The sequence below is a fragment of the Candoia aspera genome, chromosome 2, assembly GCF_035149785.1.
Source record: "Candoia aspera isolate rCanAsp1 chromosome 2, rCanAsp1.hap2, whole genome shotgun sequence".
Classification (NCBI taxonomy): Eukaryota; Metazoa; Chordata; class Lepidosauria; order Squamata; family Boidae; genus Candoia; species Candoia aspera.
In genome coordinates, this window is record NC_086154.1 from 262,480,833 (window position 1) to 262,508,064 (window position 27,232).

General features: G+C 43.7%; 1 protein-coding gene across 1 annotated transcript in view; it reads left to right on the forward strand.

Annotated features, from left to right (window-relative positions):
- LOC134491856 (CUGBP Elav-like family member 4) overlaps nucleotides 1-27,232 on the forward strand; it is an 88,958-nt gene that overhangs the window by 51,312 nt on the left and 10,414 nt on the right. Inside the window, exon 9 of the mRNA XM_063295881.1 lies at nucleotides 14,301-14,468. Coding sequence (XP_063151951.1) covers nucleotides 14,301-14,428 — 128 coding nt within the window. The 3' untranslated portion in view covers nucleotides 14,429-14,468. The remainder of the gene's footprint in view (nucleotides 1-14,300; nucleotides 14,469-27,232) is intronic.

Below are 27,232 nucleotides of genomic sequence, written 5' to 3' on the forward strand. Positions count from 1 at the left end.
CTGCTTCCTTCTTACTTACTTCCTTCCAACTCCGTCCTGTGTCTCCCACTACACAAGGGTTCAGGGGAATGTGGGGCCTGCACACCCCAAATCCTGGCTGGGGAGAATGGGAAAGCCCCCTGCACTGGGGAAAGGGGCCCGAGGGAGCAGCCATGGAGAACAGAAGTGGGTCAGGGCAGCGGATGGAGAGGGAAATGCGGGAATGCCAAAGCAGAGAGGGAGGTGGAGAAGAAGGGAAGGAAGGGATGAAGGACAAAGGCAAACCCGTGGCTGAGAGGTGAGGTTAGTCAAGAGCAGGATTCAATATCCTTTTGCCAAAGATAGAAGGGTTGGGTTTCAGGATTTAAAAGTGCATGTTGGAACATCAGGTTCCCAGTGTGTGAATGCTTGGTAGGTGGTCCCCATCCTCACTCCTCTTCCCTCTTGTGCTGCTGCTAATTGTTTTGGATGCCATGTTATTCAATGGGGTGGCGGGTACCACTTTTAACACCCTGCATTCATCTCCTGCCATCACTTCACTCCCCTCATCAACTTCTTGCTATCTGCTCACCTGCATCAGCTCCAAAGCTTCTATCACCTGCCCAACCCTTGTCTTCCTGGAACAGCCAGGTGGGTCCTCAAATATTGGGGTTTAAGAGGACCTTCTGCTCTCTCGATCTTCTCCAGATCCAGCTCAAAGCCAGTTTGGGGCATTTTTCCAACTCATGCCCAAATCCTGTTTGGTTGAGCCCTGAAATGTCTTTGAACAGTGGGTTGAACCCCCACTGTGGTTTAGGGTAAGAAGAAATAGCAAATTGCTTGAGATGAAGTGGGGGGTACAGAGGCCAAATCTCAGTTCAAAGGCAGAATTAAACATTCTTCAATATGTGCTGTGAGTCCTGATTTTGCCGTTTGGGTGAACAACATCCAGGAGTGCCTGCAACTTGTGACAACACAGGTGTCTGCCTGTCTGCCCACATGAAAATTGGAGGCTTCAGTGAGGTTCAAGGAGGCCCTTTAGATGCAGGCTTTTAATGTCACTATGCCACTGTAGACTATCCCATCATTTGACCAAGAACAGTATCTAAGAGAATATACTGGTTTGATTGCAGCAGAAAGCTTTGGTGTGTGCATATGTGGGCTTAAATATGTCATAATCCGATTCTTGCTTATTGATTTCTAACTGGCCTGATAAGGCATAAGGCAGTGTTTCTCAGCCTCAGCAATGTTAAGATGTGTGGACTTCAACTCCCAGAATCCCCCAGCCAGCTGGCTAGGGGACTCTGGGAGTTGAAGTCCACACATCTTAAAAAATTGCTGAGGCTGAGAAACACTGGCATATGGAATAATGGTGATACGAGGACTTGTTGCAGGGGGAGGGGATTGGGGAGTGATCAGCAAAGTAGGATTTGGAGCTGGAAGAAATCCCAGAACTCAGCGACACTCCACCACTTTCCCATCTAAACCTTCTTTCCAGAGAAATTCTGACCCTGATAGTTTTTCGTCACCAGGAAACTATATAAATAACGATATCAAGTCTGGCAAGTGGCATAAGAGAAAAACACCAGCATGTCAATAGAAAAGCTTGTTATTTTGGATAACACAATTACTAGGAACATTGCCTTTCTTTCTAAAAGCTGAATATCCAACTTTAGTTGCCAAACAATATGGAGGGAAGGAAAGAAGGGAGGGAAGGAAAGAAGGAGGGAGGGAGAGAGGGAGGGAGGGAGGGAGAAAGAAATACAGACCGAGGGAGGGAGGAGAGAGAGAGAGAAGAGAGAGAGGGGGGAAGGAAGGAAGGAAGGAAGGAAGGAAGGAAGGAAGGAAGGAAGGAAGGAAGGAAGGAAGGAAGGACGGGGAGGGAGGGAGGGAGGGAGGGAGGGAGGGGAGAGAAAGAAAGGGAGGGAGGGTGGTATTCTCCATAAAACTATTCATTGCAGGGATTAAATTATCTAATTCCATTCCTGTCAGAATGTCAAGTCAGAGGGTTAGGCCTTTACCTCCTAGGAATAAGGTGTTATCTTTTGTGTTCGTGTCCCTCAAGTCTTAATTTCTTTGCCATTGAGAAAAAAGCAAATTGCCATTCTTTAATCATGCCCTATCATGCCAAAGAAGTAGGTTCAGGTATATTGGGAGAAAGGTCCTGACTATAACAGCTGTTAACTGGTAGAATAAGCTGCCTTATGAGGGGGCATGTTCCTCTTTCCTGGATAGGCATCTCTCCAAAATGCTTTAGCAGACCACGTGCCAAGCAAGGGTTGGACTAGATGACCTCTAAAGTCCCTTCCAACCTGATGATTCTATGATAGCCTCAACTTATGTAGTAGTTTTTCTGAATATTTTCTTTCATCCAAAAAGAGCTTCTGCTTTTTTATCTAATATCCAGAGTGATAAGCTGCTGTGGTTTATGTTGTTGTTGTTTCGGTTGGTGTTTTTGAACAGATTTTGCCACTAGGAGTGGCAGCGGGTGGTCCCGTTGGCCTTGTCCAGCAGAGTTTTTCATTCTCCAAAACCCTCCAGAACACTTAATCTTTCTGGTCTAAAAAATCCAGAGAGCTGTTTCCATGTGCATCCCGGCCACCTGATCACAAATTAAGTGCAAGAACCCACACTCTGCTTGTGGAAATTGATCCAGATTCCTCTTCCTCTCTTGAAAGCATTTTGGAAAGCAGATTCTAGCTTGCCAGCATGCAAGAATACAGGGGTGTCTGCAAGGTATGGTCCAGAAAGTCAAGACGGTAACCACAATGGTATGATCAACGCATTGACTGGTTTTTACATGCTTTGATCACCCCATTGGGGCCACCATCTTGACTTTCTGGACCACACCCTGTGGACATCAGTGCAAAAATGGGAAGATAATGGAGGTGGTGTTCTCAAAAGGCAGGAATTTTGTGAGATGGTTTTAAGTGACTGGGAAAGGGAGGGATGGGCATGGTCATCACTGGCCCTTAAAGCTGTGGATCCAGCAATCTGGAGTTGCTGGTGTCCCTCAATCCTTTCCATTTTAGGAAGCCCCTGAATCTCAGCTCAGCATTTGGCCTTTCTTGATCTGTTGACCAAGTTTTTCAAGTTTGGCACCTCACTGGCCTTGGCAGATCTTCCGCCATTACTGGCAGGAGTGGGGAGGTTCCCACTGAAGGGGAAGACATGGATGAAAAAACAGGACCCATCAAACTTCCTTTCTCTACCCACAGTCCACACTCAGGGGAGGGGGAGGCAGCCTGGGCAGTGGGGAGGGGGGAGAGAGATCCAGAGAAGTATTAGGGCCTCACGCACCACTATTCATTTTACAAACCATAATTAATTTGATGTTTAGATTAATATCTGATGCACTCTCAAAGGTGCACACAAAGCATTTTTCCTTTATTATAATGTTGATTGCTTATTGGGGAGATAAATTTCATTGTCAGTGATGCACCGACTTAACAAAACTTTTAGTCCTAGCAAGCATGTCTGCAAAAAGAGCAGCTGTTGGTTGTTTCACCACTCAACCCATTTGCAGGCCTTTCGCCTGACAATCTCAGCCGGGAAACAGCAGTGCTCACGAGGGGCAGGGGCCCTGTGTCCTGGCTTTCTCATGCTGCCAATTTGACTTTGCAAATGACACTTTCAGTTCAGCCTGACAGCTTGTACGCAAGACGCGGTTTATTTTTTGATTCCTGAATGTTGAAGAGGCAACACTGGAAGGTCTCTGGATTTTAAGTTGTTCCAAGCCTTTTTTCAGGACAGGGGCACTCAAAAAAGTCAAGATGGAAGACTTGGCTGCTTGATGGAAGCATCACTTCTAGTTTATGTTGCAGATACACAAGGAACGGAGCTCCAAGTGCTAGGCACAGACACCACCTTGACTTTTTTGACCCCTTGCCCCCCTCTTCCAATGCCCCTGTCCTGAAACCAGGTCAAGGTCTGGGGCATAAATGGAATAAAAATACCCATAAGCCTAAAACCAGGGTCCAAATCCAGACCCATGTCTCCCCCTCATTCTTTCTACATATTTTTCTTTTCATATGGTTTCATGTGAGAAAATACTAATTATATACGGGTGCTTTTCTGCTAACAATGAAAAACTTTTAAAGAAATCTTGATGGCATCCATGTTGAGATCGGTCCATGAAATCCACCCGCAGCAGTTGATACACGAATCCCTTGTTCAGAGTTGTTTTTTCACCAGAAACTTGATGCACAGCTGGATTTCATGTTCTGAGTGGGAAAAGTGGTGAGTCATAGTAATTCCTATTATTCCTATTGTTGTTGCATTTATATCTTGCCTTCATCCAGGCATCCCAAAGACTGCTCATGTTTTATATGCTTTGCCGCCATCTTGACTTTTTGTCACCATAGATACCCCTGGCAGGGAAAGCTGATGCATAGACTTATCCATTAGAAATAGCAGTCAAACCTTAAGGCACAAAGCTCTGGCCTTTTTAAATCCCTAAAACATCCCAAAAATCTAGTACTTTTTGAAAATCATTTATCTTTGCTTTGTACTAGGCATAATTATTAATGTCCACCCAAAGAGTGCAAATATTCATTGGGAGGTCTGATTAGAAGCAGAAGAATGTGATTTGGTTGACTGTCTGGATCAAACCAACATTCCACATCAGGTTGAATTGTCTAGTTAGATCCCTCCAAATTAGTATGTGTGCAGAGGTGTCTTGTTCCAAACTGATTCAGAAATCCAAATTTAATTAACTCAACATGATGATTCAGTTTGAAGGGCCAAAGCAAGTCAAACTGGTTTTCTGAACCAAACTGAGGATGCCAATTGGATTTTGTCTGATTTGCACAGACCTTGTGTCCACAACTAGAGGAGCAGAATATTTGTTTGTTTGTATCATGAATATATTATCTACACACACAAACACACACACACATTTGTATGTGTGGGTGTATATTCAGTTTGACTGGCTTAGTCTTTTAGAACAAAGGAAACAAGATGTTTTAATGCATCCTAAGAACAAATCCTATTTTGATGAGGCAGGTTAGGAAGAGTATTGAAATTCTGGCTCTGTTTGTTTTCTCTGCTGGGGTCAAAGGATGCCCTGGCCCTTTTTTTACACGTGTCACACCTGAGACACACATATTAAAGGGGCAGGGCTTCAATCATCTGGTTATGGACATCATCTTGACTTTTTTGTCCCCACCCCACCACCAGATACTCCTGGTAAGTTGTACGTATCCAGTATATAATTTAGCAGGAAATGGCCTGGATGGATTTGTGGTCCAAATCTTTTCCCTTCATCCCAGATCTGTGATTTTGTCCCTGCTCTTCAATATGCTGTATCTGCTCAGGCCTCATTTGATCTTCACTGGTAGGTCCTAGAGATGAGCCTGCCCTTTTAAAATCTAATACTGGTTCCAGCTAACTCTGCAGGGGAGGTAACACACCTCATTTATCAGAACCAAGCCATCTGGTACCCAATTTCTACCCATTTTTTCATACTGTATCATTTATTTATTTAATCAATTTATATAGCCACCCATCTCAACAACGATTCTGGGCACTGAACAGTAATAAAGATAGGCAGGAACTCTTATGCATCTCAGCATTAAAATTATAGGCAAGAGCTTTTATATGAATTAGTTTGCCAAAGGAAGCTTCCTTATCAAATACTGTATAATTCAACTTAGTAAGACTATTTCAGCTAAAGAAGCAACTATTTTGGAGCAACCATGCCCTGGAGGAGGCCTTGGGCTTTCACACCTTTTCAGATGCAACAGCTGGTAGTTAGTAATGGTGTAGAAAAAGATACAGGTAGTCCTCACTTAATGATCACAATTGGGACCAGAATTTTGGTTGCTAAGCAAAATGGTCATTAAGCAAATCTGACCCAATTTTATGACCTTTTCTGTGGTGGTTGTTAAGTGAATCACCATGGTTGTTAAGCAAACCACATGGTCATTAAGCGAATCATGCAGTTTCCCATTGATTTTACTTGCCAGAAGCTGACTGGGAAGGTCAAAAATGGCAATCACGTGAGCGTGGGACGCTGCGACAGTCATAAATGCAAACTGGTTGCCAAGCACCCGGATCATGATCAAGTGACTGTGGGGACCCCGTGACAGTCGTAAATGTGAGGACCGGTTGTAAGTCTTTTTTTCAGTACCATTGTAAGTCTGAACCATCACTAAATGAATGGTTGTTAAGCGAGGACTACCTGTAGGCTTTTGTTGATTTTCCAGAGATGGAAAGGAAAGATCTATACAATCTTGTTGGTAGCATTATAAATAGTCAAAATGTGAAAAGTGAACATTGTCAGGTGAGATACAAAACGGGGACACAAAATCTTCCATATCTTCCCCAAGAATGATCCTGGGAGAATAAAAGAAGCAGCATCTTCTGAATCCTGCTGCTTGTTATGGCTTGTTAGTCTCAAGGTTAATTAGCAGGAAGTGCCTCATAATAGGTGTAACACATAATTTATTCTGTCGTCATTCTCCTTAACCTCAGATGTTTTATCCCAACTGAACGAACTGAATTTGGTGAACCTGAGACACAATCATGGTTCATATTTGAGCCCTTTTAAGTACTGGCTTTAACTTGCTTGTTTCCATTCAATTTAGATTTCATTTTAAGTCCCTACACTGAGAGACAAGGAGAGTGAGCCTCGTACTATAATTGGATTTCTTTCTAAAAAATAAAATATCCAATTTACATTTAAAAACTTCATTTTTTTAAGTCATCTATTTTTACCCACCGTGCCACGAGGTGATTTTTCTCAGCAATTATTCTGTACTTAGTCTTTCTTATAAATGAACTCCAACCCAGAGAAATTATGTGACAAATCAATGAAAACCAACGTAGCATTTTTTTCTGCTTGTATCACAGTTTTGCCATGCAGAACCTCATTTATTAGTACGAAGAACTGTAATGGAATTATGAGAACGGATGCCCATGTTCACAGCCATGCCAGCAACATTTTGGGTTAAATTCTGGGCTCCCTGCTTCAGAAATGGTCCATCAATCAAATGTTATTTACAGCGCTAGACCAAATGTTTGTGTAAAACATCAACAAACATGCAACAAACTAAAATGTTAAGAGAGAAAAACGTAGCTAATTGTCTTCTGACGTGGAACCATCTATCGGAACTTAATTATATCCAGAGTCTCCCTACAGCAATTATGATTGACCAGGATTGCACAAACTTTTTTGAGATTTCTAAGGATTTATCAGCTAATGGAAAAAAATGTATTCTTTTCTATGGGACAGTTGGAACAATTTAGAAGGAGGTGAAATTCAGATCATTAGTTCATCCTTGTTGACAAGTTTGGCTCCTCATGGGATTAAAAAATAGCTCCAGACTTGACTTATTGTGCATTCTCAGTTCAATAATTGGTACCCCAAGGGTCTGAGAGAGCCTTACAAGAGATCAAGTGATGGATCCTAGGTCTAGACTTAGAGAAGGACAAGAACAAAATGTCTTGCTCCTATAATATCAGCCTTTGGACTAGGCTTTTATTGACTCCTAAGTTTTCATGCAACATTTTGTCTGTCTCTACAGAATAGCTTTTACCCTAACCAAGTGTAATGCCTTGCCATTAAGGACTGAGGAGGGGAGGTATGGATCTGTCCTTCCATGGAGGATGCTGTGGAATCTACATCAGATGTTCTGCTGAGCAGATGTTTCAATAATAACATTTTTTTTTAAAAGTCAACCAGATTCATGGCCAAAGCAGATTATATATTAACATACGTTTGCAAGGTTTTTCTTATTTATCCATACAACTTCCAAGAGACATATTTTAAAATAATTTGGATTATTAAAGTTAATAAGGACAAGCTGCTATTCAGTGGTGAGAAATCTATGGTACCGCACTTGGGGAGGAAAAACCAGACAGATGTAGGGATACAAGATAGGTGGTACCGGGCTCAGCCACGGTACTTGGGAGAATGATCAGAGCCAGCAGTGTGTTGCAGCTGCTGAAAGAGCCAATACAATCTTGGGCTGCATCAAAAAAGGGATAATATCATGATCCCAGGAAGTGACAGTTCCACTCTACCCGGCACTGGTCAGATCTGGAACACTGCACCCAGTTCTGGTCACCACAGTAGAAGAAGATGCTGAGGAACTGGAAAGAGTGCAGAGAAGAGCGACAAAAATGGGAGGGCAGGTCTTGGAGGCTAAGCCCTACAAAGAGCAGTTGAAGGAACTTGGAACGTTTAGCCTAAAGAAGAGAAGGCTAAGGGGAGGTCCATCTTCCAATGAGATCCGTGAGATCCATCTTCCAATGAGATCCATGAGATCCATCTTCCAATCCTTGAAGAGTTGTCAAAGGGAAGAGGGTGTAGATTCATTCTCTGCAGTGCCCAAGGGTAGGACAAGAACCAGTGGGTGGAGGCGTTATGTAGGGACATCCAAACTCAAAATAAGAAGGAATTTCCTGACCATGAGAACTCAGAAGCAGTGGAGCAGCCTGCCTCCTGGAATTGTGGATGCCCCGTCTCTGGGTGTGTTCCAGCATTTGTCTGGGCTGGTCTGAGGATTCCTGCCTGGGCAGGGCATCAGACTAGAAGATCTTCAAGGTCCCTTCCCACCCAATGATTCTATGATCTGTTGTGAGGGATGGAGGGAAAGGGTTATGGCACAATTCCTTTCTTCTGACCATTGGCCACCATCTGATGATGATGATGATGATGATGATGATGATGATGATGAGCATACTTTGCTTTTCCTTTAGCATGTGGGTTGACTTTCTTGTTTGAATTACCTGAAATTATTTGTTCTGCTGATGGCATCCCACCATGAATTTAGATCAAGAATGCAAAACACATGATCTGGAGATCATAGGCAGCTGATCACTGAAACACTTTTGCACTACCCAAAACACCTCCAGCTGGTTGGAAGCAAATTGCTCTCCCCGTCCTCCTCCTCCTCTTGTGAGTTAAAACTACCCCTTGCCCCATGCCAGTTGCCAGGGGTCTTTCTTACAAAAGTGCCACCATGCCAAGATAGAAGGAAATTCAGACGGGGAGCACAGGCTAAGTTCAGTTTGTTTTAACCACCATTGAAGGGATATGTTACAGCTACGAACCACAGTGTCTGTGTTTCACAATGCCCTGGCAGGCTAAAATAGAATAGGACAATTTTGGGGTTTAGTGTCACCGCACACCATCACACTAAGCCAAAGATGCCATGGGACGGTCTCTTCTAGAGCCTTCTGACTGATGGGGGAAGAGTCGATAATCTGTGGGATTAGCGGTCTTGTTACTTGGGTCAGGCTAGACTTCAGTTTTGGATCAGGTAGCCTTCACCTTCCTTCGATGACTTGCTAGTCCTCCTCTGAAGCCTCTTTCACAAAGACTCCCTCCTGCGTTTGAACGCAGAATCCAGGCATCACTGTAAATCTCCACCCCAGTCTTCTTCCAGCCAAAGTGTTTCTCCTTGCAAATTCCTCTCCTGGATGCCTTTGTGGCAACTTCTAAACTGGGCACTCCCTTCAGATAAGAACTCCCTTGCTTTAAAGCCAGCAACTTTGCCAAAAAAAGAGCATCTGATGCCCTGAGCTGCAAAGCTTGCAAATTTCTTGATCCTTTACTGCCTTGCTAAATCATTTATTTTGCACAGCCTTTTTATATAATCCCTGGGAAAAAAAAACATAAAATAGATTTATCACAAAACCCTGTCCTCCCACCAACCTTCTTCAGACCGGTACATATATTTCTCTGATTATTAATTAACGCAGGCAGAGAAGAAGCTTTGTACTTTTAACCTCTCCTTGTCTTTTTTCCTTCCTTGCTCTTTAGAATAAGGCCTTCCACCTGTCACACTGTTTCATGAGCAGCAGCAGTTCATGAATGCTACAGGTAGTCCTCGCTTAACGACCACAATCAAGACCAGAATTTCAGTTGCCAAGCAAAATGGTCATTAAGCAAATCTAACCTGATTTTATGACCTTTTTTGCAGCAAATCACTGCAGCCGTTAAGCAAACCACATGGTTGTTAAGTGAATCACGTGGTTCCCCATTGATTGCCAGAAGTCAGTGGGAAGGTCGAAAATGGCGACCACATGACCACAGGATGCTGTGACAGTCATAAATTCAAATCAGTTGCCAAGTGCCCAAATCGTGATCACGTGACCGCGGGGATGCTGCAATGGTTGTAAGTGTGAGCACCAGTTGTAAGTCAGTTTTCTCAGCACCGATGTAAGTCTGAACTGTCACTAAACAAATGGTCATTAAGTGAGGACTACCTGTAGTTCTGATCCTGAGCTTCTCCACTGAGCATTGTTTAGAATTAACTACCCTGGGAACAGGCATCGTTCCCACTCTTTGGTTCAGTCCAGTTTAAAGGAAGAGAACTAACTCCTGGAATGGCAAAGGGGATCTGCCAGACTCTAACCAATTCAAAGCTCTTAAAGGAGGGACCAAAATGAGAATCAGGTATATTAAACCTGCCCTTTCTGAGAAGAACCTGCCCTTTCTGTCCTTGCAGCTGAAGCTTTCTGCAGCTTCCAGAGGAGCCTAAACCTCAGTGAATGACCGGATTCACATGTTGCACTCACCCAGGATTTGAACAAGCCATAATTGGCTGGGCTTGCATGGGAGGGCCATCTCTTTATTTTCAGCATGACGTCATGACACATGTGACCTCATTGCCACTTGTACCAAAATGTCTAGGGTTCACCCAACATGCTAAGCCAAGCCCTGGCTTAGAGCAGCCAGTGAACTCAGCCTGTGGCTGGTAGGAGCTGACCACTGCCTCTTCCAGCATGCTGTCCCTGCTAAATTCATAGCCTTGTTAAAAAAAAAAAAGTAGATCTGGATTTCACAATCACATCTTGACCTCATTAGTATTATGAATGATAAAACAAGGATCTCATCTTGGACCGGGACAAGTGCTTTTGCCCTTAGTTGAGCCTGGGGGAGAAAGGACCAGTGAGTGCTGGACACACTGGGACATTGCTGGGAATTCCCATTCCGACAGTGCAACCATCCAAAATGTTGCTTCCCCTCAGTCTGGGTCAATTTTAGTGCATCATCTACGCTGAGCCTCCCCAGACCCATGTACTGAGCAACCCACACTTTAATTCCCTGCGAACTGACCCAGGCAAATGTTCCATAAATTTAACCGTGGAGTGGGACTACTAAATTGGCACCCCCAGGATGACAAAGGCAGGAATGTAACTTCTAGAAATTCTGGAAAGAAAGCAGATTCTTGAAGAATAAGAGCGCTCATATTAACCAATTTTAACAAGGCGTCGCTGCAGAGAGTGTTTGTGGGGAGCAAATGCTGTAAACAGCAGGACAAGATTTGATGCCATGAATGGAATACTCCTTCTGAGCTTTATCTCTGCTGAGGCCAATAATGAAAAAGCTATATGTATTGCTTTTATATATATAAAAGCAAAACACTCTCAAACCAGCCAAATGAACTGAGTTGGTTTCTCTCCAAGCAGCTGCATGTATTCCTGAATAATACTGTTATTATTTTTAATTGAGTCACTCAATTGATATCTAGTTTCATCAACAACTTCTTTGCCTTTTTTACCGGCCTGTGCTTTTGTTCCTGCTTCCTACAGGGAGCACAGCTATTAAAGACAAAAAGATCCAGAGGCAAGGGGAAGCCAACTGCTGTGGTTCAAAACTTTCTGAATATGAAAGATTTCAGGAGCAAAGCACTCCACCCCCAGGGCAAAAGTGGGGAACTGCTTGTCTTGACCATTCCTGAAGGGTTTCATGGGGCTCCTGTGAGTTCAAACACTTCCTAAATGGTGAAAGAAACCCATCTTGAACTTGACATGCAGCATTTCAAGCTCAAAACGTTCCAAAATTATTTTTTGCATGCCTGTATTGGAAACCCTAAGTATATTCCATGTGAGAGCGTGCATCCTATGGAAGCTGTGAGAACAGTCCTGCTGCTATTTCTAAGGGCTCTGCTGAGAATTTAAAAAGACATCCTTGCCAGGAGCTGAATAAAGTTAGGACTGCTCTGATAAGGACATGGGAATGAAGGCACAGATGGGATGGCATCACCTCCACCAGTGCTGTTAGTCTGACCTTCATCAAAACTTCTTTTTGCGTACAAGGGGGCAAGAAGGCTAATGAAACAGGAGCAGATTGTCTTCTTTCTTGATAACATGCACGAGTTCCTAATTTGGAAGGAGACTTCCAAGGGAGTTCGAAAGTGGTACCCACCTTCCTCTGAATTCTAAAGCAGTCCTCCGTCTCAGTCAAGAATCCTGCCACCTCATTGGCCAGGCCTAGAATAAATAAGGAAGAGATGGAAAGGAAAAGAAAGACCAAGATCTGCAAGATCAAGCATCCTTTCTAATGCACTCAGCACTGTGGCAGCTATCAAGGCCCAGACCCCTCTCCTTTGGCCCACCTTGCCCATCTGTTTCCTTGGGAGCTTATCTGAAAGCAACACCTGGACTTGAGAAGTTGTTCATCACTTGGAATTTGCCACAGAGCCCAGAAACATCCAAGCCAGGAACTGCTCTGGAGCACTAGAGGGCTATAAAAGTGGTACACGGCTTCCCATCAACGAGTTGAGGAAGCTTGCTACAAGAATGGTCCACAGATCTGTAAAGGGGTGTGACAACTTGGGGGAGGGGGTTCTCCCACTGGGGACAATTAGCCTGTGTCCATCTTGCATGGCGGCCCTTCATTTCTGGAGACACCCTTGGGAAATTGCTAGTTGTGTAATTTATGGTTTCCCTTAGCGTCTTCCCTGTTACAGTAGGGAAGCCCACAGTATGTCTGAAAAGGTGGGTGGGGCAGTTTTCTGCCAGCACTTTTTAGTAGAAAACAACTTAGAATAATCTTATCTTCTGATCAACATAGGAGTCCTCAGTGCATCCACTCAAATTCCTTTCTGGTAAGAAATGTGTGCTTTTGACAAGGAACAAAAATAGAATTAGAACACTGGTTGCTTCCCACGGGACCGCTGAGAGCATGAGATTGCAGTGGTTGAAAAATCCAATACATTAATACACAAAAATACAAATTTCCCCTGGGCTGAACAGGTCAGTACGTAGGAAAATTGTCTTGGATGAAGAAGTTGTCGGCACTTGCTCAAAATGAGCCAATGGGTCCAGGGGTGTCCATGGAGGTGGGTTGGGGGCCATGACCAAATATTTGAAGCCCTGCCCCTTTTTAGGTAGAGTCATCTGTAAAAAGGGGTGGGCCTTCTATCATGTGGTCACAGCCACCATTTTGATTTTTTTGACATCCCCCCCATGGATGCCCCTAAGTGGGTCAGAACACAGTGGCTGCACATCATGATTTCTGGGATGCTGCAGATAAAGATTCAAGATCTCAGTGGCAGAGTCCTCCTCTAGCAGGTTTTGAACCAGGTGCCTCTTTGTACAATTCCATAACCGGATATACAGTAAAACCTGAGGACTCCGTAGAACAAAGGTGAGCAACCAAATGCCTTCACAGCAGCAGGCAATTGCTGGAGTCTTTTCTGAATGCAGCTGCCAGGGTGTCCACAGGGGGTCAAAAAAGTCAATATGGCAGCCACAACCAAGCCGTCAAAGCTCTGCCCCCTTTTTTTATATGTGTTGCATAATTGTAACCACCATCTTGACTTTTTCACCCCCACTTGCAAACACCCGTGACAGCTGCCCCAAACTGGTATGGATTCCTGCCATTCTGAGGTGGGAAATACCTAAGAATATTAGTGTAAGCCTTAAAATAGGTTTAACATAGGGTTTTTTTTTCTTTTAATGGAGCAGAACCCCTAATTTGGTCTCCAAATCCAAGATACTATCCTACACTTCAGTGAGAGATCTAAAATGTTCCTGCACTTTGCATCCCCATCCCACCCACCACAGTCTTTAACTCCCCACCACCACCACAAAGGTTCAGCACATCCTTGGTGACCAGCAGATGCCCAGTCCTGTAATAGAACCACCAGCTCTTCTGGGGAACCAGCACTGCAGTCTTCCAGCTTTGAGGTGGAGACCTCACTGTGATCCATTAAACGTCCCTCCCAGCAACACTCTTACCTTCTCTCCCCTGCAGGAATAACTTCAGCTCAGAATCTGACCCTTTGTTTCCCTCAGATCTCAAAATCTGGTGTCCATCTGGTGTCTCTCCATTCCTATGCCCAAATCTAACTTTTTCATGGCTTGCTTCCCATCTTCCCTCTCAGCCAACCTTCAGTAGAGGTTAACGCTTGACCCATTCCATTCACGACACTGCTCACCTGAATCCACCATGACATTGTGAAGCTGGTATTTTCCTGCATCAAGCGCTGGGGGGCAGTTCCTTGGCCCCCACTCCATGTTCATCCTTGAAGTGATCTAGCGTGGGATGGCCCCGTAGCCCCCTTCAGCTGGTTAAATCCTGCACCTTCCTTGTGTTTTGACAGGCTTTGTGAGTTTTGACAATCCTGCTAGTGCCCAAGCGGCCATCCAGGCCATGAATGGCTTCCAGATTGGGATGAAGAGGCTGAAGGTACAGCTGAAAAGGCCAAAGGATGCTAACCGTCCCTACTGAAGAATGGTGGGAAACACTGGATAAGCAAGGTCTAGCACAGGTAACTGCTTGGGGGTGGCAAGGAACATCACCTGTTGTCCCATAGCGTCTCCTGTGTTGTGGACACTAATGACTTAAACTCTAAGATTCTACCTTCTCTTCTAGAGCCATTCCAGAAGCAACCTCAAGAAACTGACTCTGGGGGGTTAAGGCATTGCAGTTGGTCATAGTGAGGGAGATACAAGGTTGATATGGTTTTGCATTTATCAGCACATCCTTCTTGTTGCAAGATCTCTTTTTTTAATCCATTTTGCTCTCTGGTACCAAGTGGGCAATTTCAGAAGAGATGACTTGAAAGTGGCACCAAAAGCAATGGGGGAGGGAAGGTTCTCCACCATTGTAACTTCCAGACCTCCATCACCAATGCTCATTTCCATTGCTGTTGGCTAAAAGAGGTGAGAGGCACAGACCATTAGGGAATGCCTCCTTTACAACTTCTCAAGAATGGAATGGGAACTGGAGTCCCATTCATACCAGTGGGATGGGTGAAGTTGGTAATTTGTGAACCTAGAAGCCAGGAAATATGCGAGGACACATGTTGCATTGCAATAGTTAAGTTAGCAGATCTTGTATTATAAGCACATCCAAACATTCTCCATTCTTTGTACAGGACAAACTTTATGACATGTTGCCTTCTCATTAGGAAAATAAGGGGAGGGTGGGCTCCACCATGATGTTCTTCTGCATAGCCTCAGAAAGCATGGCTGAGAGTCTTAGCTGTGAATGTAGGCACCAAAATGGAGAAAGTACTTCAGGATTTACTGAGCCACAAGAAACCCTGCAGAACATAATCCCTGAAGGCATCTCAAGAGGTTAGGAGTTGGTAGCCATGCCTTTATTTTAACTGTTTCCCTGCTATCAGAAGAAAAACCCCGTACCATTCTTACATAGCACGCATTCTTCCTCTTTCGCCATAGCGGCAACTGGGATGGTTGGGCAGGCAGGCAGAGAGGAGAAAAACACTTACATGGGGGAGGACAGCTAATAGGAGAACATGGACTTGTGTCAAATCTGGGTTGAGTAGCAGTACCAAACTAAGGGTTTGCTAAGTGCTGTTCTGCCACAAATGCTGTCTCTTTGCCCCAAAGGTACTACCAGTTCATCCAAAAAATACCGATCAGATTAATCATACCTTCTTGCATTAGGAGCAGGAACCACTGCCTGGGGTCAGAGTTGCAAGGGTGCTGTTGAATTTTGTCCTATTCATAAGACATGAGCATTTGGGTGGCAGAATGGGGATCGAATGATGGCCTAGACAGGCCTCAGAGCTGTTCTGACGTTGACATGTCATTGTGCAATTTCTAGAAGAGACCTCTTGAATTTTAGAATGTCCTTTCCTTGTGCGAAGCTTCTACAGAGTGCTTCACTTTGACAGAAGTCCAAGCAAAGACTTTCTTGGCCCCTTCCAAGAGCAAAGAAAACTCTCCACATTGTTTTTGTCCTCCTTGGCTGTCATCTGCAGCTCTCTCCAGCCTCCTCTGGTCTCTGTGCAGGTGTTCCCTCCTTTTCCAAAGGCCAAAAGGGGTGCCAGAAGGTGACACCAACTCTTTGGTTGAAGCAAATCATACCATTGCTTCTCTTGGAGGGGGTCAATGGCATTGCCTTCATGGTGCAAAGGGTGTGGTTGAAGGGTGCCAAAGTCACCTCGGCAGGCCTTGTACAGACCCCTTGGACCGCAGTCAACACACAGACACCCCTGCCCCTTGAGTGTCTGTTTCAATAAAAGTAATTTCAAAATCAAATAGTCAACATAGAAAAGAGTACATTGGTGCACATTCACAGCCATACTAACACTTTTCACCCATTCCTGAGATCTGCTTCCCAGGAGTCTTTTGGCGACATACCGTCTTAATGACAAGAGGCAGGATACAAATCAATCAGTTCTAAGCAGTATTGAAATGAATATTATCAATTCTATCCACAAGGAATAACATTCAGGGTGTAAAGAACTGGCATGGTGTGGCGGTTAAGGCAGTGTTTCTCAACCTCAGCACCTCAACTTTAAGATGGGTGGACTTCAACTCCCAGAATTCCCCAAATTGCTTGCTGGGGAATTCTGGGAGTTGAAGTCCACCCATCTTAAAGTTGAGGTGCTGAGGTTGAGAAACACTGCCAGATTAGCTGCATCCACATGTCATGTTTAACCTGGTTACAGAATTAACCACTTTCCAGATTTCACACAATACAGTGGAGCTTCAAGTTGCAAAACAAGCTGGATAGACCCTACACACTAAATCTCTCTCTCATACACACATACAGATAGATACACAATTCCTAACTGAGATTAACCTTAACTATGTTGTGTGAATCATGCTGTCACACTTTTCCCTGATCTGGTTAAGTGAGTTGTGTGAAGAGAGACTTGGTGTCCCTCAACTTGCCTGTTTTCTGAGTGTTGCCTGTTCTCTAAAGAGCGTCATTTCCAACAGAGTCTCTAGGGCAGTGAGGCTGGCTGGGGAATTCTGGGAGTTGAAGTCCACTCATCTTAAAGTTGCTGAGGTTGAGAAACACTGTCAGATTAGGAGTGGGGAGACCCAGGTTCAATTCCACCCCAGCTGCAGAAGTTCCCTGGGGGAACTTTGATGCTCAGTGCAACCTACCTTACAGGGTTGCTATTGTGGGGGAAATTGGGGGGGGGGTTTGCTAGGTTCACCAACTTCAGCTCCTGCAGGGAAGGAAGGGCATCAGGTGGGATTTTGTAAGCTACCCAGAGTCTTCCGAAGTGGGTGGCCATATTGAATCTAATAAATTAAATTAAATCAGACCAAGAAAAGTTTGCTTTTCTGATCTTTTGAACAATAAACTAGTGAAAGGTAAACGTTTATGCTGTAAACTGTTGACAGAAACATCTCCAAAGTCAAAACAACCAGACTAAATCACGATGACGGTGATGAGGAGAAGCAGGAGGAGCAGCAGGAAGAGGCAGCTTTTCCCTTAGGTTTTGTTTTATAACAAATCTTGCTCAAGAAGAGGGTTCAGATCAGGAAAAGGGAAGGGAAGCGGGATTGAGGAAGAAAAGTTTTTTTCAGTTTGATCAAATCTCTGTTTCATCAAATCCCTCCTTTATAAAGAGGGATTGTTTTTATAGTCTGCAGTGGTTTTAAGGTCTGTTTTCCCCACAAACGCTCTCAAAGTTACACTCAGGCCTTAAAACCTCAATGAGGCACCAGAGATCAAGTCACAGGCTTCCGCGGAGAAACCCCAGAAGCATTTTTCTGGTGTAAAAAAAAATGCTCCCAAATGGCTGCGCGCTTGCCTCCCTCCCTCTCCCTCTCCCTCTCCCTCTCTCTCCCTAATTGCAGCAGCAAGGTGGGAAGGAGGCCCGTGTGTGCGACTGCGCAAATAGAAAGAGAATTGTTTGAGACAAATTGGCTCAAATCAATATATGCTGTTCAAAATCACCACACCCTCCCCGCCCATCAAAAGGAGGAAGCAGAAAATCACAAGAAAACAGGTCTCTCGCTGAGCAGATGCCTCCTGAATGTATTGAAGTCATTGTTCTTGAGCAGTGAAAGAAGAAGGGAGGGAGAGAAGGGAAGGGAAGGAGGGAAAAGGGGGAAGGGGGAAGGGAGGGAGAAGGGGGAGGGGGGGAGGGAGGGAAGGAAGAGAGGGGGGAGGCAGGCAGAAGGGAGCGAGGGAGGGAGTTCAGGGGGTTGGGGGTGAAGCTGAAGAAAAGTGGGAAGCAAGCAAATTCAGCCCACAAGCTCAGTTCCAAATTTCTCTACTCTCCGTTAGAGCCCTTAAAGCCGACAGACAGGAGCTAAAGGCGCATCCAGGCTGCCACGTTATTTAGCTGCATCTGAACTACTCAAGTACCACCTTGGGCTGTTTGCTGAGAGCAGTCACGTTGCAAACAGAATAAAACGGATTCCACCGATAAGGGGTTGTGTGTCCCACAATTAACAGCCCTCCTTATAATTTGATTTTACCGCATTCTGCTGGAACGAGGAAGCCAGAGATAAATCCAAAGGCTCAAGCAGAGGAGGAACCAGGACGCCTTATTAAATTGCCTTGCCATTTTTTTTAAAAAAAAATGTCTTGTTTTAAAATGTTGGTGCAGCACACTTTCACTTCCATGTAGAGAGAGCCTTTTTAGAATTACCAGTGGCTTTGTTACTGCCCAGCCAGGAGCTTCTGCCCTAAACGATACATAACGGTTTGGAATAGACACACGATTCCCTTTGCTAATTATCGCGGTTATGCTCAGATTGGCTTACAATAGCCCACATTGATGGAAAACTGCAATAATTAATTACTGTTTTGAAATACAATCAGCAATTACCATGCTGAGGCAAAATTCCATTCCGCAGTATTTTTTTTCTTTCTTTAATGCAGGACCGTCATCTATTTCCTGTCCTGTGCTGTGCTGGCACCTTATAGAAAACTGGGAGATCAGAAAAAGAGCTGAGCCAGTTTGCTAAGGGGTGTGTGGGACCACATGTAGAGAGGCAGGAAGATCGCCTTGAAGCAAATATTCAGGATCCGTTAGATCAGTCTTTCTCAACCTTGGGGACTTTAAGATGTGTGGACTTGAACTCCCAGAATTCCCCAAGGTTGAGAAAGACTGCATTCGATAAACAGAAATGACAGAAGCATTCCTTAAGTCCTGGGAAAGGGATAGTATTAGGAAGAGACAGGTGATCCCTCCCCAATACTCTGAAGTGTAAAATACAAGCAGACTTGCAAGGTTCTCGTACTATTGTTGTTTATTCGTTTAGTCGCTTCCGACTCTTCGTGACTTCATGGACCAGCCCATGCCAGAGCTTCCTGTCGGTCGTCAACACCCCCAGCTCCCCCAGGGACGAATCCGTCACCTCTAGAATATCATCCATCCACCTTGCCCTTGGTCGGCCCCTCTTCCTTTTGCCTTTCACTCTCCCTAGCATCAGCATCTTCTCCAGGGTGTCCTGTCTCCTCATTATGTGGCCAAAGTATTTCAGTTTTGCCTTTAATATCATTCCCTCAAGTGAGCAGTCTGGCATTATTTCCTGGAGGATGGACTGGTTGGATCTTCCTGCAGTTCAAGGCACTCTCAGAGTTTTCCTCCAACACCACAGTTCAAAAGCATCGATCTTCCTTCTCTCAGCCTTCCTTATGGTCCAGCTCTCGCAGCCACATGTTACTACTGGGAACACCATTGCTTTAACTATGCGGGCCTTTGTTGTCAGTGTGAGGTCTCTGCTCTTAACTATTTTATCGAGATTGGTCATTGCTCTTCTCCCAAGGATGAAGCGTCTTCTGATTTCCTGACTGCAATCAGCATCTGCAGTAATCTTTGCACCTAGGAATACAAAGTCTTTCACTGCTTCTACATTTTCTCCCTCTATTTGCCAGTTATCAATCAAGCTGGTTGCCATAATCTTGGTTTTTTTGAGGTTTAGCTGCAAGCCAGCTTTCCCACTTTCTTCTTTCACCTTCATCATAAGGCTCCTCAGTTCCTCTTCGCTTTCAGCCATCAAAGTGGTATCATCTGCATATCTGAGATTGTTAATGTTTCTTCCAGAGATTTTAACTCCAGCTTTGGATTCCTCAAGCCCAGCTTGTCGCATGATGTGTTCTGCTCTCGTACTATAGCCGATCTCAATATCCTTCTGGTCTCAGTGTGGTTCTAGCCTTCTTTATGGAGTCCGTTTCCTGGTTTGGTCTACCTCGTAGGGCTGACACAACAGGATGGGATCCAAAGTTCCACCTTAGGGGTGACCAAGCCCCTCCTCAGAGACACTACAAGAACTTGCAGCTATCGTTCTGGGCATAACAGTAGGCCTGGCATCATCACGGAGTTCTCTGGCTGGGGAAATTCAGTTGCCTGTGGTGGCCATTTCCAAATTCTCATGCAGGGCTGCCTCTGAAAAAGAATTCAGACTAAGGCCTGCTTTGAGGTAGTGCATATGGAAATGTGAACGCACCTCCCCAAATTTGCAGGTTAGGCCCCCAGTGGAATGTGCAGTTCTGCATATCTAGAGCCCTGAATGTTGGAGGAAAACCCTACCCAGAAAGGACCACCTTCAGCTCTATGAACCTACCCACCTGTCCCCAGACGTTTTGCTCATGGGTCCACGCATTCACTGGCGCCACCAATCAAGCAAGATTGGCCCAAGACAAGCCATTAGCTGGCGAGTTTAACTATCTCTCAAAACTCGTTCCTGCCAGTGGGTGTCTGGAGGGTGTGATAAAAAAAAAAAACAAGATGGCAGCCACACTGGTGCGATTAAAGCTCCGCCTGTTTTTTTTATGGGCATCTTCTGGGCACCACACATAAAAGAGAGGCAGGGCTTGCATTACACCATGGTGGCCTTCTTGATTTTCTGACCACGTCCTGGGTACACACCTGCTCTAGTCCTTGCCCCTTCCTGTACCTGACTCAACCCATTGTACTTTCACTCACGTAAAAAGGAAGTGAGTTTTCGCAGCATTGCCAATTGTTTGCACAAGCCAGATCGCCTTTAAAATGATTGTGGATCCACCTACCCAGTTTCAGCACTCCTGATGTAGAAAATTCCTATTTTGTTTCTCTACTCCACTGTCCTCTCAAGCCAGAGTAATTTTTCAGGACAGAAAGGCTACATAACCAAGTGACCATTAATGTTTGATAGAATGTTGGACCCATAGGCTCACTTCTTGCTGGAATTCATCCTGAACACACGTATGGAAAGTCTCTTTCAAGATGAGCTCAGCTTTGGATGGCCCCACAGACCCATCCCTGTTGCTTTCTAGGAAGGGTTTCACCACCGCTCTCCTCCAAGAAGCCCCTTCAACTTCTCAATGTAACCTACAACACGAGGATTAGTCCAATCCAGGGACTAATCAGATCCAATCTAGTTTAGATTTCTGAAATCATCCCAAATCAGCTGTCTGCTCCCTCCTTGCTCAGAAGTAGAGCCATGGAACTCAAGGTGATTGCACCATGAAAGCTCCTTCAGGAAATAATTTGAAGATTATCTGAAATGTACATTAGAGACAAGTGAAGAGTGGGAGGGAAGACAACAGTCAGTTGGAGCAATAGGAACTGTAATGAGGACATTGACAAGCTTTCCATCAGCCTAAGCACCTTATATAATCCCATTAGCATTCTTTAAGGCCAATGCAACACCACTGCACTTCAACACAATTCCATCTCTTCCTCATTGTTTGCAGTGGTAGAAGAATCACCTGTTTGATTAATTCGTGTGTAGGACTAATTCGTTTATTTTGGCTGTGTAAAGCCACTCTGGCTAAAACTAAGGGGATACAAAACTATAGTCAGTGAAGAGCTGTGTTCTCATGCTTTGAAAAACAAAATTATTCAGAGCTCGTATTGGAAAATTAAAGCATGACCCCCTTGAATGGTGAAGGCTCACATTTTCTTATTATACTATTAGGTGAGAGGGAGGGGAAATGTGCTCTGCCCACTCATATTTTACCCAATTTTATTTCTATTAAAACACCATCCGAAACTGAGCTCCAGATTTTTCTTAACGGAGAACCACCATCTTAGGATCACCTTGGGTAATATTAACTGGGAATTTCTTGATGGTAAGAACAGTTCGGTAATGGAATTGGTTAGGAAGCAGATGGGGGGGTGGGTCTTTGGAGCAAATATAATCACCTCTTTCTTGTGGGAGGGGGTGCTTTAATTCTGCATTTTCTGCATCAAGCACGGTTGGACTTGATGGCTCCACTTGAACTCCTGGGTTCCAAGCGACCAAGTCTAGGCCTCATACTTTGGTAGGACCAATTCTATCCTTAGGTTAGGGCCACTGGCTCTGGGCTGCACATTTCCAGACAACCACTAGATTTCAGAACCGAGAAGCAACCCCTTCGCCCTTGCTTCATAAATTGGATTTGCAATTCATTCTTTCTAAATGACTGAACCACTTCAGCGTTCTTCTGTCATGCTGGTCACCCACCTTTGTATTCAGTCCATATTGTTTTTCCTCCGTTCATTCTTGATTTTCTCTTTTCTTCCTTCAGCACACAGACTTCTAACTTAGTTTTATGTTTCATCTGACATGCCCATCCCTCCCTTCCCTATCACAAAGTGGACAGAAGGATGCTCTTATACTGCACGGCCCTTTGTACAGTATTCCTTTCAACAAACGTTCATTCCTCACCCAAGACCCCATACTACCCACCTCTTGTCTCTCAACATTTGCACGTCTTGCAGTGTCTCCATCCATTTCCCCATCTTTAGTAAACATTCTGCCAAGGACACACAAATCTGTTTGCTATCGGTGTCTGCCATTTATGTGTAACCTGCCCTCTTTCTCTCCGTTGTCCTCATCAAATACTACCGTGGTCTTGAAATGAATATTTTCAGATCCATATGCCTGACTGCATCATACAATCCGACTAACTTTCACCATGTATCGTCCAGATTCTCAGCTAACAACAGAGCATCATCCACATTGCTTCACATGACCCTTTGCACTAATGTTCCAAGTAGTTTCCACATCCTCCTCTCTTATGTTCCTTTTCCATTGTGGGAGGTCAATCTGTCTTCTAACACTTTTTCACAAAAATGTATACTTTCTCTCCCTGTAGTCAGTCTGCTTGCCCAGTCTTTTTTTGTTTCAGTTTTTTTCCCCCTTTTCTTCCATTTCCATTTTTCACAGGACCCCCTCTTGACGCTTCCAGCTAATTCTCCGTCCCGCTTTCAGAACCCCTTCTCACCTTTGTCACCTGCGCTAATTTGCTCAATGCTTCATCATAAACAATCAAATCAATCATTCTTTTAGATTTATATTCGTTCCTTTGCCATGTGTATGCATGAATAGACATGCTTAATCCTCACATTTAAAGCAAATAAACCTCTTTCTAAGCAGATACTCACCACAAGTCACCTTTCTCATTCACTTGTGGGACTCTAAAGGGCTCAGTGACTATTTTGGTATCTTCTTGACTTGTTCCCACCCATCCATTCATGTCACCCAACGGAATAGTTCCCCCCTGGCTCCAGCCTCTTGGGAGTGCAATTATTCAGACACTGCACAATTTTTCTCTGATTCTTCCATTATCACCATTCCCCGGGGCATAACATGCAAATATCATCAAAGTATGCATGCTTATTTTCATACTCATGAACCACACCCTGGATGACACCAATTCATACTTCCTTTCTTCTTCTTTTTTAAATAACTTTAATAGAATTTTAAAACAAAAGGTAAAAACTAACAAGAACTAATGCTTAGAATGAAAAAAGTAGAAAAAGGAAAGAAATGAGAAAAGGACAAAGACAAAAGTGCAGATATCAAAGAGAAGAAAAGAAGAATATAAAGAAGTGACTTCTGATTTTCTTTTACAGCAGCTAGAAGTAAACAAGTAAATTGACCTCTTACTCTGTGGTTACAGCATTGTTTACATTTTTTCTATAATCTGTAAGTAGATTTTACAGATTATTATTTTATTATTTTATTCTGTATCTATAAATGGATTATCTATTATCTATAAATAGGTTATAAAAATATCATGCTTCCTGACATACATTTAGCCCTTTTATTCACAAGTAAACCTCCTTAATTTCCCTACCATGTACTCAACAGCTGCACTCCACAGAATCAGACCACCTCCCTCAGTTTTATTATAGCCTTCTCCTTCCTCCTAGTTTCACAGATTGTAGTTGGTTGATTCTTTACTATGATCCATGACTAGAAATCAAAAGTACCACCCCCCCAAATCACTCCAACCCACAATCAATCTGTAGCAGTTAGTTAATAAGCTGAAATCTTATAATAACAATCCACAGCTGCCATGGACATAATATAAAATTTAAATTAAATTACATTACATTTTTAAAGTTTCACAGATATACAACATGCCTGCCTTTCCTTCTATCATTTCATGCGTTAATTCATGCCCTTTCTAATTTATTTTCTTTTCTATTCTAAGTTGCAATCTTCCATCCGCCATGATCATCAAGAGCCACCATCATCATGAGCTTGACCAACCATCACGGCTTTGGTCAACTGAGGCTTTTACAAAGCTTTTGTTAGTGAGATAGAGAAGGTGTAGACTAGGTCACCAGCCTTAGTGACCTCCATGTCATGCCACATGCAACTTTCCCTGATATTGTTTAGGATAGTACTAATCACGCTGGGCACATTTTGGCCAGTATGCCACAAGCACAGCCAAAATCCAGTTTTACCCCCATGATATACTATGCAAGCTAGGATCTCTAACCTACAACCTACCTTGCAAGCTAACCTGACCACATTCCAACAACTCAAAGGTAGTCATAGTGTACTGATACAGACTAGGGCAAGCTTTCATATGCCAGCCTCATCCAACATCCCCTCTGAATTTGTGGCAGCCCCCCAGTTGAAAAGAAGGTGGACATGTGTCATGTTTTAAAGAAAATCATGGATTCAGCATTTGAACGCACTGTGCCCTGGACCAGCTCAAATGGCTAGTCCAAAGAATCCCAAGGAGTAGAATTAAGATGTCATACAGACTCATATTCAGGTCAGATCTTTTGGCAATGACAGCTAAGACTCTCCAGGGCTTCAGACAGAATGAGATATATTTTCCACCTACTCAAGTTGCCAGGATTAAACTAGGAAGTTCTATGTGCACTATGAATTCTCACACTGAACTATGGCTGTTCACCTCATGTATACCTTTGGATCATCCATGCATTTCAGCACACCCTGCCCCGCCCCCCAAAAGAGTTCCTTCTTGTACTAAGAATACTTTTTTTTCCCCATACTAGAATACCCAGCTGTAAACTTCTGGAGGATGTTGATTTGTCTTCACTAGTAGAATAGGTTCATGCTTTAGATTCCAAAAGAGTTTGCAATTCAAACTTGGGTTCAAATTCTCCACCTCCCCCAAGTGTCCTGGTGAAAAGAACAGGAAACTGAATAGTCAGCAGGTCGGTTAAAGACCCTGGGCTGCTTTTCCATATGGTCAGCCTCTTAGCTTGAAGCTTGGGTGGGTTGGGTTCGTTTGTTTTAAATAGCTTGGCATTTTTGTTTCAGTGCATTTTGCAAATTCAGAAATGGAGTGAATTCACTAATCCAAGAATGCACATCATGCAAACACAGGTGATAGGTTTCAGTGGGTGTGTAAAATTCCACACTGCTCTGCTGCAGCATTTTGGGTGCTCTCACCTTAAAACCCTAAAATCCCTTTCAGTTTGCATTAACTTTTTACTGGCAATTCTCAGTGAGTGATGATAATATGGTGAGGAATGGAATTGGAATGAATGTTATAAATCTTAGGGTTTGAGGGGAAAAAACGAAGAAAAGGAAATCATTAGTGCTGTGAGAATGTTGAAAAATGGTAAAGCTGCAGGAATAGACACACTAATTGGAGTAATATTAAAATATGGTTGTGCTTTGCTTATAGAGAGGTTGTGCAACTTGGTTAATGTATGTGTGAATATTGCCTCTGGGTCTGATTAGAAGAATGTTGCCGTGTATGAACAGAAAGGTAGCAAAAGTGAATGGAAAAACTACAGGGGATTAGTTTGTGAACTTGCACCCATGATGAGAAAGATTTTGACAGATCTAGACAGAATATTAGAGCGCAGAGATATCACACTGAAAACAAGGTACACATTGTCAAAGCCATGTTTTCCCAGTTGTTACATAGGCTGTGAAAGCTGCATCTTTAGGCAGTTGAACCCAAATAAATGGATGCCTTTCAACAGTGGTGTTGGAGAAAATTGTTGAGAATACAACTTGAGACTTGGACGTGGACCAGTGTTTCTCAACCTTGACAACTTTAAGATGTGTGGACTTCAATTCCCAGAATTCATAGCTGACTGGGGAATTCGGGGAGTTGAAGTCTACACATCCTAAAGTTGCTAAGGTTGAGAATCAGTGCCTTGGACTATGAGAATGAATTATTTGGTACGAGATGAAGCAAACCTAGTTTGGTCACTAGAAGCACCAGTTAATGAAGCTAGAGTTTAAATGTTTTGGACATAAATTGCAAGGGCAGGAATAGCACTAGAATAGACTCTGACCCATGGGAAAATCAAAGGCAATTGAGAAAGCGGCTGATAGAAGAACAAGGTGACCTGATGAGGATACAAGCAGGGACATGTGAGAATTCAAAGAAAGAGTTACTGAGGCACAGTCCTAGTGAAATCATGTCCATCAGGTCATGAAGAGTTAAAAGCGGCTCCACTGTTTGGATATAAACTGGGTTGAAACTCTTTAAAGTGAGAGTCAGTGAAGATCTGAGTCAAGATCTAGATTCAGATCCCTTTTGAAATATGAAAATCCTTCACGGCCCTTCACCCCAAAGGAGAGGATGAAACCATGAGTTACCTTTTTTAAGCCTACAGCTGTTATAGAAGTATGAGCTGGGTCACCTCACTTCCAATCTTAAGGGACAGAAACTTCCTGGTAAGTCTAGAGCAGGGTTCTCCAAGGAGGTCAGTATTGTCCCCCAAGAGTTGATTGGACTGTCCATTGTTGTTGTTGTTGTTATGATTATTATTATTCATAGTGCTATGAGTTAAAGTTAGTTAAAGTAGTTTTAGTAGTTAGTTAAAGTTAGTTAAAGTAGTTACCAGTTAAAGTTGTTTTTATTAAATTATTTTCATATAATAAATGTTGGGGGGTCAATGAACAATCTGAAACTTCACGAAGGGGTTGGTGAGCTGGAGAACTTGGGGACCACTGGTCCAGAGAATAGCACTTGTATTCTTAATATTGGTGTGGCAAGGATGAGATTTAGCTGAAAAGCGTCTAAGGGGTTTCTAAGGCAAAGCATGTGAAACATGTTGAGCAATTGGAAAATATGCTTTATAAATAAGAGATTACATTCTGTGTGATCCCA